Consider the following 19066-nt stretch of genomic DNA (forward strand, 5'->3'; position numbering starts at 1 on the left):
CCAGTTAAACAAGGCAGGGGAGGACTTCTGGTTATGGTGGGGCCAGGACCCAATGGGAGTAGGTACCTGCAGCCGAGACGGAAGGGCTTCTTCAGTTAAAAAGAGTACATCAAAAATGTTGAAGAAATAAGCATCACACAGACTTTAATTTAAAACTCAAATGCTTTAACATGCACAGAAGTATAATATTCCATTGCAGTTCCGAACCATAATTAAACTCACACAAAAAAAGTGCCGGAAATGCACAGCAGATGATTAAGCATCCGAACGAGAAAGACAGGCTAAGGTTTCGGGTGATAAACCTTGTACAAGTTCTGAAACGACAGCCCATCTCACTCTTCCAAACTCCGCCTGAGCAGCTGTGCAATTCCAGCGCTTTTTGTTTCGGATTTCTAAGCCCCGGTTTGAACCTAGCCCTCTGGGCGGGAATGGAGCTTGGCTCAGGTTGGACATCTGGTCCTCGCCGGGAGGGGTCGGTTAGAATCAGGGCCTCTCGTGTTCACGGGCTGTCCTCAGCAGAGACTTACGCGGGTGGTGAAGTTCAGAGGGGGCTTTAAGATCCGAGGATAGCTGAGAATCTCCAGCTTGTACTTCACGAACGACACGGTGACGTTTGCAGTTGCGATCTGCATTACACCTGTGGTTACAAAAAAAGATGAGGTTACAAAGAAGATTAAGTTGATCAAGATGCCAGGGTTGAAATCACTCTCAGTGGATTTTTAGATCTATTAAAATCCCGACTCAATTACAATATTGGACAGGTACAAACCTAGATCTGCACGTCCCAGTCTGTGTGGCCTAATAGACATGCAACTGAATATTGTGTACACATTAATCCACAGGAATTCCAGAACCATTTATTTTAACCAAGTTAATCAATGCGTTAAAACAGCACATAAGTAGGATTCCATATCGATGTATCGAGAGCTTGTTCAACCCTATGGTTACACCTGATTTGGGCAGTGCAGTGGCACAGGCCCCAATTTTAAACCCATTCTCTGGTCATTTATCTCATGCACTGTTTGTGGGATCGTGCTGTGCGCAAATTGGCTGCCGCGTTTCCCTACATTACAACAGTGACTACACTTAAAAAAAAAGTACTTCATTGGCTGCGAAGCGCTTTGTGACGTCCTGAGGTTGTGAATTCACTCCTGTTCCTCCCGGTCCCGCAAGGAAAGTTAAAAGACCCGCCATTTTGGACCTTTTCCCGCTCCGACTCCTCTTGCCGCTGGGTTGACTTGGCGCGAAAAAGCCGCAGCCGCTTCCCCTCTCAGGCCCGCGGGTTAAAATAGCGCTCAGGTCCCGATGACATCATCATGGGCACGAGCTGCATATTCGAAGTTTCTGACAGGTGTCCTCTCGCCTGCTCGGGAGAGCAGGTTAAAATCGTAGCCTGCCGGATCTGCGGGAGACCGTCAGTGGGCGAGTCCCACAGATCCGGCTAATTTATTTCTGTTCAAACAGGCTATAGTGCCACCTCTGGAGCAGGGAGTCACTATTACTATTACAACCACAACTTGCCTTCATATAGCACCTTTAACGTAGTAAAACGTCCCAAGGCACTTCACAGGAGCGATTATCTAACAAAATCTGACACCGAGCCACACTAGGAGATATTAGGCCGGACGCATGGTCACAGAGGTTGGTTTTAAGGGGGCTCTTAAAGTAGGAGAGAGAGGTAGAGAGGTTTAGGGGTTAGGGCTTGAAGGGGAGAGAATGGCAGGGCTTTGGGGAAAGAGCGGGGGGGGGGGAGGTGGGACTAATTGGATAGCTCTTTCAAAGAGCCAGCAGAGGCACGATGGGCCGAATAGTCTCCTTCTGTGCTGTAAGATTCTATGACTCTATGAACAGTGTCCGAGGTCTGCGGAAGGAAGAGGAAAGACTGGGGAGCTTTGGGCCTTTCAGCCTGTAGAGGAGGTATCTGAGAGGAGACCAGATAGAGGTACAAAAAGATAAGGAACATTTCATCTGGAATATTACTTCAGATTAAATTCTAATGGTAGAACAAGTGTTTGAAGTCGAGGGTCTTTGGGGGACTGGGGGATGCAGATGGTCTTTTCTGGTCCCATAGAGTCCTTCATTCCTATTGGTTACCTGCCGAGTATCACCTGGTTGGCTGGGTGAAAAGTCAGCTGACACAGCTAGAGGTCAGATGCAGCTCGATGGGCATCCTATTAAAACAGCTGATCACCTCATGGGGGTTCAAAGGTCGATCACAGTTAAACTCCATCTTCTCACTCTTACCTGTGTGAGATTCTGTCACAGCGGCTTTGATCGTCACTTGGTGGACTTGGTACCTGAGCAGTTCCAGCGGATGTTCCATCAGCGATTGGTGCGATAGGTTTGAGGGGAATGAATCGGTTAAGTCCAGGAAGCCTCCGTAAATCATTTGACCGAAACGCAGCATCTCGGAGAAAGTGAAGATGAAATCGGCAGAACCGTTCATCTGCGTATGATACAAAAAGGGAGAGTTAATGCTGGTAGATGTGGATGTAAACTTTTAGCACTTTGCTACTGACACAATGGTGGGGTCACCTAGTGATTAAAAACAAGGTGTTTTATTCTGTAACGCATCGTGATATCGGTTTCGTTCCTTCGCTCAGTGCACACGGGGTTAAAAATCAACCTCATTCGCAGAAAATGACCCAGCTAATTGCCCCCTTCCCCTCATTGGACCTTTCGTCGTAGAATCTTACAGCACAGAAGGAGGCCATTTGGCCCATCGTGCCTGTGCCTGCTCTTTTGAAAGAGCTATCCAACTGGTCCCAATCCCTGCCCCCGAGGCCCTGTCAGGTGGACATAAAAGATCCCACGACGCTATTTCGAAAAAGAGCAGGGGAGTTCTCCCCGGTGCCTTGGCTAATATTTATCCCTCGACCAACATCACTTAAACAGATTATCTGGTCATTCTCACAGTGCTGTTTGTGGGACCTTGCTGTGCGCAAATTGGCTGCCGCGTTTCCCTACATTAAAACAGTGACTACACTTCAAAAAAAGTATTTCACTGGCTGTGAAGCTCTTTTGGACATCCAGGGGTTGTGAAAGGCGCTATATAAATGCAAACCATTTCTTTTGCTTCTTTCTAGAGACAGTGCCCTTTATTGGTAGGGGCGCGTGTGTGTGCGAGCTGGATGTCGGGAATACGGGATCAGCTTGAGGTATGATGCCCCCTTCACTCTGATCGGGCCTGCTGTCGTTCGACATCTTGCCCACACTTGAAGAATGAGGGGGGAGCCCAAAACTAGGGGGCCATAAAGATAAGAGTGTCACTAATAAATCCAATAAGGAAATCAGGAGAAACTTCTTCACCCAGAGAGTGGTGAGAATGTGGAACTCGCTACCACAAGGAGTAGTTGAGGCGAATAGTGTAGATGGATTTAAGGAGAAGCTGGATAAACACATGAGAAAGGAATAGAAGGATATACTGATAGAGTGAGATGAAATACCAAGGGAGGAGGCTCGTGTGGAGCATAAACACCGTTGGACCAAATGGCCTTTTTCTGTGCTGTAAATTCGATATAATTCTATGTAACGACCAGTTGGGTGGATTGCCAGAGGGCAACCAACATCTGTGCAAATTCCCTGCCAGAGTAAGTCAGGACAGGAGGGGAGGAAACTGAAGTTGTTGGAGAGGGGGGGAAGGGAGAGAGGAGGGAACGGGAGAAATAAAAGTAATTCAAAAGTACCTCAAACGTTTTGTTTATCTTTGATGTGAAGGGTGACAGGCTTATGGAGACTGACACGTTTCCTTTCACAGGCTTTCCGTAGAGGTACCTGAAAAGGAACAAGATACAAAGAAAACAACACATGGCAACGAACCTAAATACAATGTCATCTAAATTCATCAGAGTCACCGGGGAGAACTCCCCTGCTCTTTTTGGAAATAGTGCCTTGGGATCTTTTATGTCCACCTGACAGGTCAGTCAGGGGCCTCGGGCAGGGAGCGGGACTAATTGGATGGCTCTTTCAAAAGAGCAGGCACAGGCACGATGGGCCGAACGGCCTCCTTCTGTGCTGTAAGATTCTACGGTGAATGGGTTCACAATTCCGCAAATGGTTTTATGAGTTTCCGTCATGGGGGAGGGTCCTGAGGCCCCTAAAGATAAAAGGGGCCGAAATATGCAGTTAAGGGGAAGCTGGATAAACACATGAGGGAGAAAGGAATAGAAGGGTCTTCTGATAGGGTTAGATGAAGTTAGGGGGTGGGAGGAGGTCCGTGTGGAGCATAAACACCGGCACGGACCAGTTGGGCCGAATGGCCTGTTGCTGTGCTGTGCATTCTGTGCAAAAGGGGCTTTTTTTGTGAAAGTTATTTTTTTAAACCCTCCCTCACCAGGGTGCTAACTCCTGACTGGGGCATTTGTTTGGCATCCTCCGCACCTTGCCCGAGACAGCCATTATTCGCTAGTGTCAACGGGCTCTCCAACTGCAGGGGGAAACCACAGACCAGCCTGATCCTGTCCACATGTGGGCTTGGTCTTCCAGTGGTTCTCAGAAATGTGGGCAGTGTCGGCGAGGCACTAGGCCGCCTTTATTTCCCAGCCCTAGTTGCTCTTCTTGAATGGCTGCGGTCGGTATTTTCAGAGGATATTTTCATAGCAATTGTTTCCATAACTGATTCGCTTGCTTTACTGGGCATTAAAAGTCAACCACCATAGCGTGGCCCAGAGTTTCCCCGCAGGCCAGCCTGGGCAAGGATGGAGGTTCCGTTCCCTGAAGGATATTGGGTGACGTAGTTGAGTTTTTATGACAATCCGGCAGCTTTGGTGGTCCTTTTTCTGTTGTTGCTGCTTCCAGGCCAGAGATTGCAAGATTTATTAAATTCCAATTTCACAACTTGCCGTTGAGGGATCAAACTCACGGCTTCCATGGCCACTACACCACCGTACCAATAGCGGCCACTAGACTCTGTTCAGATGGGGGTTAATTGAGTATGTTCCTGCTGCCCGGGTCTAGATCAGTAATCTCAGCACACAGCAGGGATTGAACACAAATCGCTAAAAGCTACTGGCCAGGTACGAAGAAGAATCAAAATGGCTAATGGAATATTGGCCTTTATCTCAAGGGGACTGGAACACAAAGGGGAGGAAGTGATGCTTCAGTAGTCAAAAGCTCTGGTTGGACCCCATCCGGAGAGACTGCATTCAGTTCTGGACACCGCATCTCAGAAAAGATACATTGGCCTCGGAGGGGGTCCAGTGCAGATTCATCAGAATGACAGCAGGGCTAAAAGAGCTAAGTTATGAGGGCAGATTGCACAAACTTGGTTTGTGTTCCCTCGAGTTTAGAAGGCTGAGGGTTGATCTAATCGAGGTGTTTTAAATGATAAAGGGATTTTATAGGATAGATGGAGAGAAACTATCTCCCTGGCGGGGGGGTCCAGAACAAGAGGGAAACCATCTTAAAATTAGAGCCAGGCCGTACAGGAGTGAAATTAGGAAGCACTTTTTCACGCAAAGGGTTTTGGAAATCTGGAACACCCTCCCCCAAAAGGCTGTGGATGCTGGGGGGTCAATTGAAATTTTCAAGATGGAGATTGATAGATTTTTGTTCGGTAAGGGTATCAAGGGATATGGAGCCAATGAAGTTGAGGTACAGATCAGCCATGATCTAATTGAATGGCGGAATAGGCTCGAGGGGCAGAATGGCCTCCTCCTGTTCCTATGTTTCTATGAACCTTCCTGGTCTTTACAGTTCATTGGATAAACTCTCTCGGGACCCAGGACCAGAACACAGGGATGACACGGGGCTAGGATTTTCCTGATCTCAGCCTGAGGCCCTGGACCCTTCCTACTGACCTAGGCCTAGCCAAATGATCCATAATTATTTCATTGCATTATTCTTCGGCTACCGCACGGCTTTCTTACTTCAATTCTCACTCTATGAATTACCCACCGTGCAGCAATAGTTCCAGTTAAGTTTGTTTGATCGAGTGGAAGATACACAGATGACGTGTTGACGAAAACTTCAAATCGAGAGAACACTGAAATTGCAAACCATCAAAACAGCAATTTGAACTCAATTAGCAAAAGAAATCAAAAGGTTCGTATAAAACAGCAACTACCCCCCCCACCCTCTCAGGTGGATGTATCATGGTATCATAGTAGGTACAGCACAGGAGGAGGCCATTCAGCCCATCGTACCTGTGCCAGCTCCTTGAAAGGGCTATCCAATTAGTCCCATTCTTTCCTCAAAGCCCTGTAATTTTTTCACCTTTAATTATTTACCTAATTTCCCTTTTGAAAGTTACTATTGAATCTGCTTCCACCGCCCTTTCAGGCAGCGTATTCCAGATCATAACAACTCGCTGCTTAAAAAAATATTTCCTCATGTCACTTCTAACTCTTTAGCAGATCTTAAATCTGTGTCCTCTGTAAAAGATCCCATGACACAGTTTTGATGAAGAGCAGGGGCGTTCTCCCCGGTGTCCTGGCCAATATTTATCCCTCAACCAACATCACTAAAAAACAGATTATCTGGCCATTATCACATTGCTGTTTGTGGGATCTTGCTGTGCACAAATTGGCCGCCACATTTCCTACATTACAATAAATTCAAAAGGAATTTATTGGCTATAAAGCCAATTTGGGATGTCCTGAGGTTGTGAAAGGCGCTATATAAATGCAAGTCTTTCTTCATTCCCCTTTCTTCTTTACATGAAAACCAATGATATGAAGCACATCAGATCCAAGTCATGACAACATCCAGCCAAAAACAGAACAATCAATAGAAATCTCATTTCTAACACAATCTAATTAGACTTCAAGAGGATATAGACAGGCTGGTGAAATGGGCGGACATGTGGCAGATGGAATTTGACACAGAAAAATGCGAAGTGATACATTTCGTTAGGAAGAATGAGGAGAGGCAATATAAACTAGAGGGCACAACTCTAAAAGGGGTACAGGAACAGAGAGATCTGGGGGTATATGTGCACAAATCGTTGAAGGTGGCAGGGCAGGTTGAGAAAGCGGTTAAAAAAGCATACAGGATCCTGGGCTTTATAAATAGAGGCATAGAGTACAAAAGCAAGGAAGTCGTAATGAACATTTATAAAACACTGGTTCGGCCACAACTGGGCAACGCACTCTAGGAAAGATGTGAAGGACTTAGAGAGCATGCAGAAAAGATTTACTACAATGATTCCAGGGATGAGGGAGTTTAGTTACATGGATAGACTGGAGAAGCTGAGGTTGTTCTCCTTGGAACAGAAAAGGTTGCGAGGAGATTTGATAGAGGTATTCAAAATCATGAAGGGTCCAGACAGAGTAGATAGAAAGAAACTGTTCCCATTGGCGGAAGGGTCAAGAACCAGAGGACATAGATTTAAGGTGATTGGCAAAAGAACCAAAGGCGACATGAGGAAAAACTTTTTTACGCAGCGAGTGGTTATGATCTGGAATGCACTGCCCGAGGGGGTGGTGGAGGTAGATTCAATCATGGCCTTCAAAAGGGAACTGGATAAGTACTTGAAAGGAAAAAATTTGCAGGGCTGTGGGGATAGGGCGGGGGAGTGGGACTAGCTGGATTGCTCTTGCACAGAGCCGGCACGGCCTCCTTCCGTGCTGTAACCTTTCTATGATTCTATAATGATTCTATAATTGAGGCTTTTAAGATGATTAAAGGAGTTGATAGGGTAGATAGGGAGAAACTATCTCCTCTGGTGGGGGGAGTCCAGAACAAGGCGGCATAACCTTAAAGTTAGAGCTAGGGGTGATGTCAGGAAGCACTTCTTCACATAAAGGGGAGTGGAAATCTGGAACTCTCACCCCCAAAAAGCTGTTGAGGCTGGGGGTCAATTGAAAATTTCAAAACTGAGATTGATGGATTTTTGTTGGGGAAGGGTATGAAGGGATATGGAACCGAGGCGGGTAAATGGAGTTAAGATACAGATGACCCATGATCTAATTGAATGGCGGAACAGGCTCGAGGGGCTGAATGGCCTTCTCCTGTTCCTGCGTTACTCGAAATTAGATTGAGGCCAGCCCTAACTCAGAGGGCCAGTAAATTGTACTCTGTCGTTGTGTTTGATCGAGCCTGCACAGAGTTCTACCATCGGTTCCCATGTACCTGTAAGAGTGCCAAGTGTAAATGCAATGTCCCCACTCACACAAAGGCGTAAGAGGAGACCAGGGGCAGTCTAACGGCAGCTTTAATTGACGACAGCGATTCTACTGCTTAGAATAGGCGGAGAGCGCTTGCTACTAGAAGAGTAATCCACGTGGGGGAGTCCAAAACTAAGGGCCATAAAAATAAGATAGTCAGCAATAAATCCAATTGGGAATTCAGGAGAAACCTCCTTACCCAAAGAGTGGTGAGAATGTGGAACTCGCTCCCACAAGGAGTAGTTGAGGTGAATAGCACAGATGAGTTGAAGGGGATGCTAGATTAACACATGAGGGAGAAAGGAATAGAAGGATATGCTGATAGGGTGAGATGAAGTAGGGTGGGAGGAGGCTCGTGTGCACACCAGTATAGACCAGTTGGGCCGAATGGCCTGTTTCTGTGCTGTAAATTCCATGTAATCCTATGTAAGAAGAGCAGGAATTACTCACCGTATTCAGCAACAGTGAAAGTCTTTTCCCGTTGCACACCCTGTAACAGAAAGCTAACATGTTGAGTATGAGGTTTTGCAGAAGAATCTTACCATTACATAATACCAGATCCCATCCCCCACCCACTCACGCTTAACCTAGGGGTTGCCAACCCTCCAGGATTGCCCTCTGGTCTCCAAGAATTAAGGATTCGTCTCTTGGACACTGCCGTGAGCAAACCCCAGGGAGATAAAATCATTGGGGCAATAACAAAAAATGGTGTATTTTTTTTAAACACTTTCGTTTCTTACTTATAAAAATAGCGGAGATGGGGGATAAAGCTGTTTGACCAGGCGGGGGCCAATGGAAGGTGGGAGGTCATGTGACGAAACCAAAATGTTTGTCACTTTAGGTTTCTGATGTGGACCTTCCCCACATCATGTAAGTCAACCCTGGTAAAACAGCCTATCAGGTCTGCATTCTCACGGGATGCGGGCATCGCCGGCGAGGCTGGCATTTATTGCCCATCCCGAGTTACCCCTTGAGAAGGTGGTGTTGAGCCTTCTTCTTGAACCGCTGCAGTCCTTGTGGTGAAGGTTCTCCCACAGTGCCGTTAGGTAGGGAGTTCCAGGATTTGGGCCCAGCGACCATGTGCTTTTGGCGTTGGCTGGAGAAAATGAAGAGAGGCAGGTGGAGAAAAAGTGGTGGTCAGCACTATCTTGCCATTTAAGTCTGCCTCTTCAAGCCCAGCTCATGGTTGCGACATTAGATCGTCAACGTCAAACCCCAACAAGCTCTTGAAAGCCTTCAACCTAAGTAGTGAGTTTAATCTGCACAGTTCTGGTCTCCATATTACAAAAAGGATATAGAAGCATTGGAGAAGGTGCAAAAAAGATTTACAAGGATGATATCAGAAGTGAGAGGTTATAACTTTAAGGAAATATTAAACATGATGTGGAGATGCCGGTGATGGACTGGGGTGGACAAATGTAAGGAATGTTACAACACCAGGTTATAGTCCAACAATTTTATTTTAAAATCACAAGCTTTCGGAGATTATCTCCTTCGTCAGGTGAGTGAGTGAATGAGAGGTATAATATAAGATATTCGATTTGAGAACCTCTCATTCACTCACTCACCTGACGAAGGAGATAATCTCCGAAAGCTTGTGATTTTCAAATAAAATTGTTGGACTATAACCTGGTGTTGTAACATTCGAAATATTAAACTGTCTGGGGCTCTTTTCTCCAGAAAAGAGAAGGCTGAGGGGTGACCTGATAGAGATCTTTAAAATTATGAAAACGTTCGGTAGGGTAAACATAGAGAAGACGTTTCCACTTATGGGGGAGACCAAAACTAGGGACCATAAATATAAGATAGTCACTAATAAATCCAATAGGGAATTCAGGAGAACCTTCTTTACCCAGAGAGTGGTGAGAATGTGGAACTCACTCCCACAAGGAGTGGTTGAGGCGAATAGCATCGATGCATTTAAGGGGAGGCTGGATAAACACAAGAGGGAGAAAGGAATAGAAGGATATGCTGATAGGGTGAGATGAAGTAGTGAGGGAGGAGGCTCGTGTGGAGCATAAACACCGGCATAGACCAGTTGAGCCGAATGGCCTGTTTCGGTCCTTGTAAAATTCTATAAAGTTCTAGTTTACTCCCTTTGTCGGCTGTAAGTTACATACGAACATACGAATTAAGAGCAGGAATAGGCCATTCGGCCCCTCGAGCCTGCTCTGCCATTTGATAAGATCATGTCTGATCTGATTGTGACCTCAACCCTACTTTCCTGTCTACCGACTATAACCTTTGACCCCCCCCTTGTTAATCAGGAATCTATCTAACTCAGCCTTAAAAATATTCAATGACCCTGCCCCCACCGCTCTCTGGGGAAGGGAGTTCCACAGACTCACGGCTCTCTGAGAGAAAAAATTTCTCCTCATCTCCGTCTTAAATGGGAGACCCCTTATTTTTAAACTGTGGCCCCTAGTTCTAGTCTCTCCCACAAGGGGAAACATCTTCTCAGCATCTACCCCTTCTAGTCCCCTCAGAATCTTATATCTTTCAATAAGATCACCTCTCATTCTTCTAAACTCCAGTGTATACAGGCCCAACCTGTCCAACCTTTCCTCATAAGATAACCCCCTCATCCCAGGAATCAGTCGAGTGAACCTTCTCTGAACCGCCTCCAAAGCAATTATGTCCTTTCTTAAATAAGGAGACCAAAACTGCACACAGTATTCTCGATGTGGTCTCACCAATGCCCTGTACAACTGTAGCAAAACATTTCTACTTTTATATTCCATTCCCCTTGCAATAAATGACAACATTCCATTTGCCTTCCTAATCACTTGCTGTACCTGCATACTAACTTTTTGTGATTCATGTACTGGGACACCCAGATCCCTCTGTACCTCAGAGTTCTGCAATCTCTCTCCATTTAAATAATATGCTGCTTTTCTATTCCTCCTGCCAAAGTGGACAAGTTCACATTTTCCCACATTATACTCCATCTGCCAAATTTTTGCCCACTCACTTAACCTATCTATATCCCTTTGCAGAATCCTTATGCCCTCTTCACAACTTACTTTCCTACCTACCTTTGTGTCATCAGCAAATTTAGCAACCATACATTCGGTCCCTTCATCCAAGTCATTGATATAGATTGTATATGTTATGTTGAATTATGTTAAGTTATATTGAATCGCACAGTAGGATTGATTATACTTACCTTGGACGTGACCTGTATGTTCCAGTCACCTAGTGGAGAGTTAGAAGACAGTGGAAATTCCTTGGAAACTACGCCTAATGTGGTCTCCACGTCCAGCCACTGTTGAATCACAGACCTCTGTGGGCTCTGTCGGATTAAGATATGCATTTTATTGAGCGGAAGTATTGTGTAATTCTATCGTTTCTGTAACATTTTTTAGACTCTAAAGGTGACACGACAACAGCTTGCATTTATATAGTGCCTTTTATGTGGTAAAACGTCCCAAAGTGCATCACAGGAGTGATTATCAAACAAAAACAAAATGACACCGAGCCAAAGAAGGAGACATTAGAACAGGTGACCAAAAGCTTGGTCATCGAGGTAGATTTTAAGGAGCATCTTAAAGGAGGAGAGAGAAGCAGAGAGGTTTGGAGAGGGAATTCCAGAGCTTAGGGCCTAGACACTATATGAATCCAAGTTGTTGGGGTTAATCAGTTTCTGTAACATTGCACAGTTATGATGAAATAACAGTAATGTTCTCCCCATCACTTGTGAAAGGCTCTTTGTCTCTATTGTTGAATGTTCAGGGATTTGTTCAAGACAGTTTTAGAAACAAAAAGCTGAAACCTATTTCTTGCGAGGGATGCTTTACTAGAATTTGCTCTCCGTGTCAACCAGCACGGACACTGCTCGCCATCTTTCAGATGAGACGTTGAACTGAGGTGGTTTGTCTGATCCTATTTTGTTCAGAGCTGCCCCTATTCACACTGTAGCCGTGCACGGCTCCTGGAAAGAGCAGCAAAGCAGATTGTTTAACAACCGTGACATTTCTTTCGCTGAGATGAGGCTTATTTTTTTAATCGCTGCGTGGCCCGAACTGGGTGAAGCCACTTCTGTGGAAAATTAAACCACCGGTGGCTGGACTCACCGCGTTGGAGTGAGATCGAGAGACAGAGGGGGTCGATCTTGATTGTCGGCCACCCATTCCGGCATTGAAGAGACCCCCCCCCACGCCCGCGATTTTGAGGCCCCGGATTCATTTAAGTCTGGCAGGTGAGCTGCGGGGCACCAAACAGGAGTCCTGACGCAGCGCGCTGGATTAAGGCCTTAAGATCCATCCGGGGCAGACTCCAGCAAGGTGAGTTATTGGGGAGGAAGGGGGGGGGGCGTAGATGTCAGTGAGGTGAATTAATGGGGGGGACGGGGGGAGAGGCACAGATTATTTTTGACACTCCTGCTCCTGCGGGACCCACACAAACAATTCGACCCTCGCATTCAGCGGGCCTCTTCGGTTCTCTTGGAACTGATAGGCGCGGGACTGCGAATGGTTCCAACCAAAGGTGGCAATCGGGGTTCTATTTACATTGTCGGACCCCGATTTCCACATCAAAAGGGGCCTATCACCTGAAACAGGCGGGCGCTTTGGACGCCCGGCGTTAGGCCCCTTTCAAAATGGCGCCGGCCGCATCGCCGGTTTTAACGGGGGCGGGAGGGTATCTGACCCCATTTTAAGGCCGTTCCCGTCCTGTTAACACCAGGTGAAGCCAATGGAAATCGACCCCAGAGAGAAAGAGATAGATGTGTACTGGTATACATAAAAAAAGGTAGTAAAATTGAAGTAAGAACACAATACTGTACCAGGATATCCATTGGAACTGGCCAAATTCATTGCAGCAAGTAGAAGTACCTGCCCCCAGCACAAGGAGGCACACACGCACCTTGTACACTCCCAATCTCAGCCGCACTGTCAGGGAGAGGTATCTAGCAGGGCTAGGCACCGACTCTAATAGCGAGAGGGGAAATAAGAGAGCGGCCGCACTTAGCCGTGGCTCAGCTGGTAACACTCTCGCCTCTGAGTCGAGGCGATTGTGAGTTCAAGTCCCACACCAGAGACTTGAGCACAAATTCGTAGGCTGACCATCCAGTGCCAGAGGTGTCATTCTTCGGATGGGAAGTTAAACCGAGGCCCGTCTGTCCACTCAGGTGGACGTAAACGATCCAATGGCATTCTTTTGAAGAAGATTAGGGGAGTTCTCCCCAGTGTTCTGGCCAATACTTATCCCTCAACCAACACCTAAAAGCAGATTATTTGGTCATTATCACATAGCTGTTTGTGGGATCTTGCTGTGTGCAAATTGGCTGCCGCGTTTCCTACATTACAACAGTGACTGCACTTCAAAAGTACCTCATTGGCTGTAAAGCGTTAGGGATGTTCTGAGGTTGTGAAAGGGACTATATAAATGCAAGTCCTTTCTTTAGCCGCTACCGAGCAGCCAATCCTTTTGAGCCGTTGGTTCTGGGGACAGGGTCTCATTTGGGGATGGTGTGTGAAAGAACGAAGAGAGACATCCATTATTACGTCTCTCACAAACATGTCAAAGGGCTTCATGTACAATGAACTTGCTTTGAAACGCAGCGACTGATGTTATGTAGGCAAATGCGGCAGCCATTTGCCATGCAGCAAGATCCCACAAACAGCAGTGAGATAAAATCTGTTTTTTTTGTGTGTGTGGTGATTGTTGGTTGAGGGAGGAATGTTGGCCAAGATGCTGGGATATAAAAAGTGCCTCGGGATCTTCAACACCCATCTGAGCCACAGGATTAGGCAAACGACCTGAGTTGAATGACTAGTCTGTAAAATGGAATGCCGGTTGGCACAGGCAGCAAAGATTCCAGTAAAGAATCTCTTACAAGAAGTAGGTTTCAGCTTTTGTTTCCAAAACTGTCTGAATAATCCTTGAACAATCAACAATAGAGACAAAGAGGGCTATTCAGCTTGCAGCAACACCCTGCTCCTTGAGAGTCTCAAGTGTCTTATCCTCTTAAACTAGCAACTTAAATTCCCTATTAAATTTCACTGAAAGCACACACTTATGTCCCATGTTGATGAGCTATGGACCGTGAACTTTTCTTGGTAATGTTCTGCACTGCCAATGATTCTTAGGATAGCTTCTCAATTTTAAAAAATACATAAAAATTATGGATAAGTGGGTGAAATTTTATTCAACAACAACTTGCATTTATATAGCACCTTTAACGTGGTAAAACATCCTGAGGCGCTTCACAGGAACGATGATCAGACAAAATTTGACACTGAGACACATAAGGAGATATTAGGACAGGTGACCGAAAGCTTGGTCAAAGAGGTACTTTTTAAGGAGCGTCTTAAAGAAGGAGAGAGAGGCGGAGAGGTTTAGGGAGGGAATTCCAGAGCTTAGGGCCCAGGTAGCTGAAGGCACGGCCGCCAATGGTGGAGCGATTAAAATCGGGGACATAACCCAAAGAGTAATAAAGTTGTAGAGTAACTTATAAAGAAGCAGGCAACTTGAAGAAGTTACAGAGACAATAGGCTATAAAGTGCTTTTGGCTATAATAGCTTAAAACACTTAATATGACATTCCTTTGTTTGCTATTTTAATGGAACTATTAACGCATCCATATGTTTAATATTATAGAAACAGTACATATTGTGCACATTTCCTGTATATCACACCTTAAATTCCACCCTCACCTTTTCGCATCACACTTCAAAGAAAAATTTAATTTTTGATTTGTCAGCTGGGAGTCTGACATCCACAAAATCTCATCACCATGTTTAAGAGTCGCCGATTGAAGCTACTGAGAAATCTCCAGCCCCCCTGTAAAGCTTCAGTCTGCCTGATGCAGAATGCACACATTCTCCCCATAGGGACAGGTCCGTAGGAGCAAGACGTGGGGACCCCCAAGTGTGGGTTGAGGGTTAGTCTGGAGTTTCAGCGCCTAAAACCACGCAACTTGCTGCTTGTCCGACTTGGACAGCCCGATGATTAGGGCTTTGGCCTGCAAGGTTAACTGGAACCCATTTGAGAAGAGTCCCTCGCCCCCCACAAACCCCACCCCCGCCAATAACAGGTCATGCACTCTTGGCCCCGTTACTGAGATAGGCCAACCGGTCGATTATTAACAATGACTTGGAGTCTTTACAGGCTTGCTTCCTCAGGTGTTGAAAGAAAAGAATGACTTGCATTTATATAGCGCCTTTGACGACCCCAGGGTGTCCCAAAACACTTTACAGCCAATTAAATACTTTTTGAAGTGTGGTCATTGTTATAATGTAGGAAACGCGGCAGCCAATTTGCGCACAGCAAGATCCCACAAACAGCAATATGGTAATGAACAGATAATTTGTGATTTTTGTTTAATGGTGTTGGTTGAGGGATAAATATTGGCCAGGACACCGGGGAGATCTCACCTGTTCTTCTTCGAAATAGTGCCGTGGGGTCCTCAGAGGGCAGACGGGGCCTCAGTTTAACGTCTCATCCGAAAGACGGCACCTCCAACAGTGCAGCACTCCCTCAGTACTGAACTGGGAGTGTCAGCCTGGATTATGTGCTCAAGTCTCTGGAGTGGGACTTGAACCCATGGCCTTCTGACTCGGAGGCGAGAGTGCGACCAACTTATTCCTATTCATTTATCTCATTCCTGGATGTGGGATCTTGCTGTGCATAAATTGGCTGCCGCTTTTCCTACATTACAACAGTGACTACACTTCAAAAGGTACTTAATTGGCTGTAAAGCGCTTTGGGATGCCCTGAGGTTGTGAAAGGCGCTATATAAATGCAAGTTCTTTCTTTCAACTTCTTTCTTTAACTGTATGAATTTATCCTCTTAACAGAGGCAGACTTTTAATTGAACTTTATTTGAACCCAGTGTTTACATAGCAGCAATTAGACTGCAGACTTAAAGAGACACACATCTGTACTTTACATTGTATAATGTTCTTTTCCTGATAAAACAGCATATCCTCTGACTTATTGTGAGCAGTGCCTCAGCAGATTCGCTGTATAAAAATAAATTATGCTGGAACATGTACATCGCAGTCCAGATGTTAGACAAGTTGTGCTGGAACATGTACATCGCAGTCCAGATGTTGCACTTCAAAGTGTCACACTATTACAGTCGTAAAACCATCATATAAAACTAGAAAACTAGTCATTGGCCTGCAGCCTGAATTTTACAGCAATGAGTTTACAAGTGGCTACTGTTACCTGCATTGTACCAGGGTGGGTATTTGAGCAGTGGGCTTCGAGGGACGGGCTTTGTTTCCAGCTAAACTTAACATCTGTGCTCTAGACCCCAGACCACCCATGAGCAATGCCACAGGAGATCTGCTAGGAACCATAGGAACAGGAGGAGGCCATTCAGCCCCTTGAGCCTGTTCGGCCATTCAGTTAGATCATGGCTGACCTGTATCTTAACTCCATTTACCCGCCTTGGTTCCATATTCCTTAATACCCTCACCCAACAAAAATCTACTAATCTCAGTCTTGAAATTTTCAGTTGACCCCCAGCCTCAACAGCTTTTTGGGGGGAGAGAGTTCCAGATTTCCACTCCCCTTTGTGTGAAGAAGAGCTTCCTGACATCACCCTCGAACGGCCTAGCTCTAATTTTAAGGTTATGCCCCCTTGTTCTGGACTCCCCCACCACAGGAAATAGTTTCTCTCTATCCACCCTATCAAATCCTTTAATCATCTTAAACACCTCAATAATATCGCCCCTTAATCTTCTACACTCAAGGGAATATAAGCCTAGTCTATGCAACCTGTCCTCGTAATTTAACTCTTTCAGCCTGCTAGTTTAAACTAACTAGCAGTTGTGAAAGGCATAACATAAAACTCCTGTTCCTATGGTTCCCAGCAGATCTCCTGTGGCATTGCTCATGGGTGGCCTGGGGTCGAGAGCACGGCTGTTAAGTTTAGCTGGAAACAAAGCCCGTCCCTCGAAGCCCACTGCTCAAATACCCACCATGGTACAACGCAGATAACAGTAGCCACTTGTAAACTTGTGAGATCGAATTAGAGGGCAGTTGCTGTGAAAGTAAACTTTCAATCTGCGAGTTTAAACTAAAGGGATTAGCACGTTTAAAATGGCAAACCTATGATCGGGTTGTGTGTGCGCACACCAATATCACTACCAATCACATCTAGACTAATAGTTGTGTTTTTTGGAGGAAGAAGGCAGTGAAGGATATGACTTGTTCCCACTCCTAAGAATACTCACATGAATGATAACATTTATTTTGCCCAGGTATGGTTTGAGATCAGGGTAGATGGAGATGGTTCGAATTTTCACCGTGTGCCCTGGTTTGTATATAGCCTTGTCCGTCTGGATCAAGGTGGAGACACTTGCTGCAATGACCTCCAAGGAGGTGCTGTTGGAAAACAGCAATTTTCCCTCTGCATGCCCCTGCACCACCAATTCATATCGGCTCTCTGGCAAATCCTCCTGCAGATTGGGGGAGAGGAAACAAAAGCGTGCAGTCAAAAAACTGTTTTTATCCGAGACAAACGGTCAGAATTACACATCAAGAAATGGAAGGGTAGGTTTTCTGACTCCTCGGCTATCGTCGGTGCGATTTTTCGATCCTCACTGATGGTGGGATAGGAGGCTTGCTGTGGTAACAACTTCGAAAATCTGCCCTTTAGCGTTAAAGGGGAGTCGTATTCACTTGAATGCTAAATAATGACATCTCTATAATTACTGAAGTTGCTTGGTTTATCATGTGGACAGACTGGAGAAACTGGGATTGTTCTCCTTACAGCTGAGAAGGTTAAAGGGGGGATTTAATAGAGGTGTTCAAAGTCATGAGGGGTTTTGATAGTGTTGATGGGGAGAAACTGTTTTTTTACTGGCAGGAGGGTCGGTAACCAGAGGACACAGATTTAAGGTAATTGGCAAAAGAACCAGAGGGGAGATGAGGAGAAATTTTTTTTACGCAGCGAGTTGTTATGATCTGGAATGCGCTGCCTGAAAGGGCAGTGGAAGCAGATTCAATAATAACTTTCAAAAGGGAATTGGATAAATATTTGAAGGGGAAAATATTACAGGGCTATGGGGAAAGTGCAGGGGAGTGAGACTAATTGGATAATTCTTTCAAAGAGCAGACACAGGCATAATGAAAGTAGAAGCCTCATGAATTTTAGAAGATTTTCATTCCAACAATCTGGGGCCAGACTTGATATCAGACACTAAGATCCAAATCTAAAAGGTCATTATCTAAACCACTGCAGGCTAGGTTTGCCAACTCTGTTTGGACGTATTCCTGGAGGTGTCATCACATGACCTCCTGCCTCGAACCATCCTGCTCCCACACTCCTGCCATTGGTCGCCCGACATGCCCATCCTCGCCGAGCCCTGCCTTCCCAAATCAATCGCATTGGAGGATTCTAGACTATCAGTTAAACAGCCTTTTCCCCCCCCCCCATGTGTGATATTTTTATGACTAATAAACAAAAGTTCAAAGAAAATTTTTAAAGGACACAATTTTTTTAACGCCCCATTGATTTTTTCCTCCTGGGTTTTGCTCGCAGCAGTGTCCTGGAGATTGATTTTTAATTCCTGGAGACTCCAGGCCAATCCTGGAGGGTTGGCAACCATACAGCAGCAGCCAATATGAGGAACCTATGGGGGTGATTTTAAACCCCAAGAACAGGTGGGTTGGGGACGGGTAGGAGTTGAAAACAGTTGTTTTTTTTGGGTCGCAACCGCAAAATTATTGGACTTTGCATTCCCAGTGGGAAGCCTGTACTTTTCAACTCTCTGTACTGAACCTAATCTTACATATTCTCAATAGTCATGATAAAATACTTACTGTTGGGAGGACCAGTCTTCCTATAGTACCTGAAAGGAACGACACAGGAAATAATTTCCATTAATATACTTTAGTCAAAACTATTGAAAAATCAAAGGGTGATAAAGGATGAAATGTAATAGAGTTACTGGACCTGACAACGCCTCGATTTTAAAATTCTCATCCTCGTGTTCAAATCCCTCCAT

At 45.5% G+C, this 19066-nt stretch overlaps 1 protein-coding gene across 1 annotated transcript in view; it reads right to left on the minus strand.

The window, feature by feature from the left end:
- cd109 (CD109 molecule) overlaps positions 1-19066 on the minus strand; it is a 93766-nt gene that overhangs the window by 65075 nt on the left and 9625 nt on the right. The window contains exons 3-10 of the mRNA XM_067988433.1: positions 18882-18910; positions 17291-17515; positions 11272-11397; positions 8556-8595; positions 5896-5983; positions 3687-3774; positions 2245-2446; positions 528-637 (exon numbers count right to left, since the gene is read on the minus strand). Coding sequence (XP_067844534.1) covers positions 528-637; positions 2245-2446; positions 3687-3774; positions 5896-5983; positions 8556-8595; positions 11272-11397; positions 17291-17515; positions 18882-18910 — 908 coding nt within the window. The remainder of the gene's footprint in view (positions 1-527; positions 638-2244; positions 2447-3686; positions 3775-5895; positions 5984-8555; positions 8596-11271; positions 11398-17290; positions 17516-18881; positions 18911-19066) is intronic.

Source organism: Heptranchias perlo, chromosome 8, assembly GCF_035084215.1.
Source record: "Heptranchias perlo isolate sHepPer1 chromosome 8, sHepPer1.hap1, whole genome shotgun sequence".
NCBI lineage: Eukaryota > Metazoa > Chordata > Chondrichthyes > Hexanchiformes > Hexanchidae > Heptranchias > Heptranchias perlo.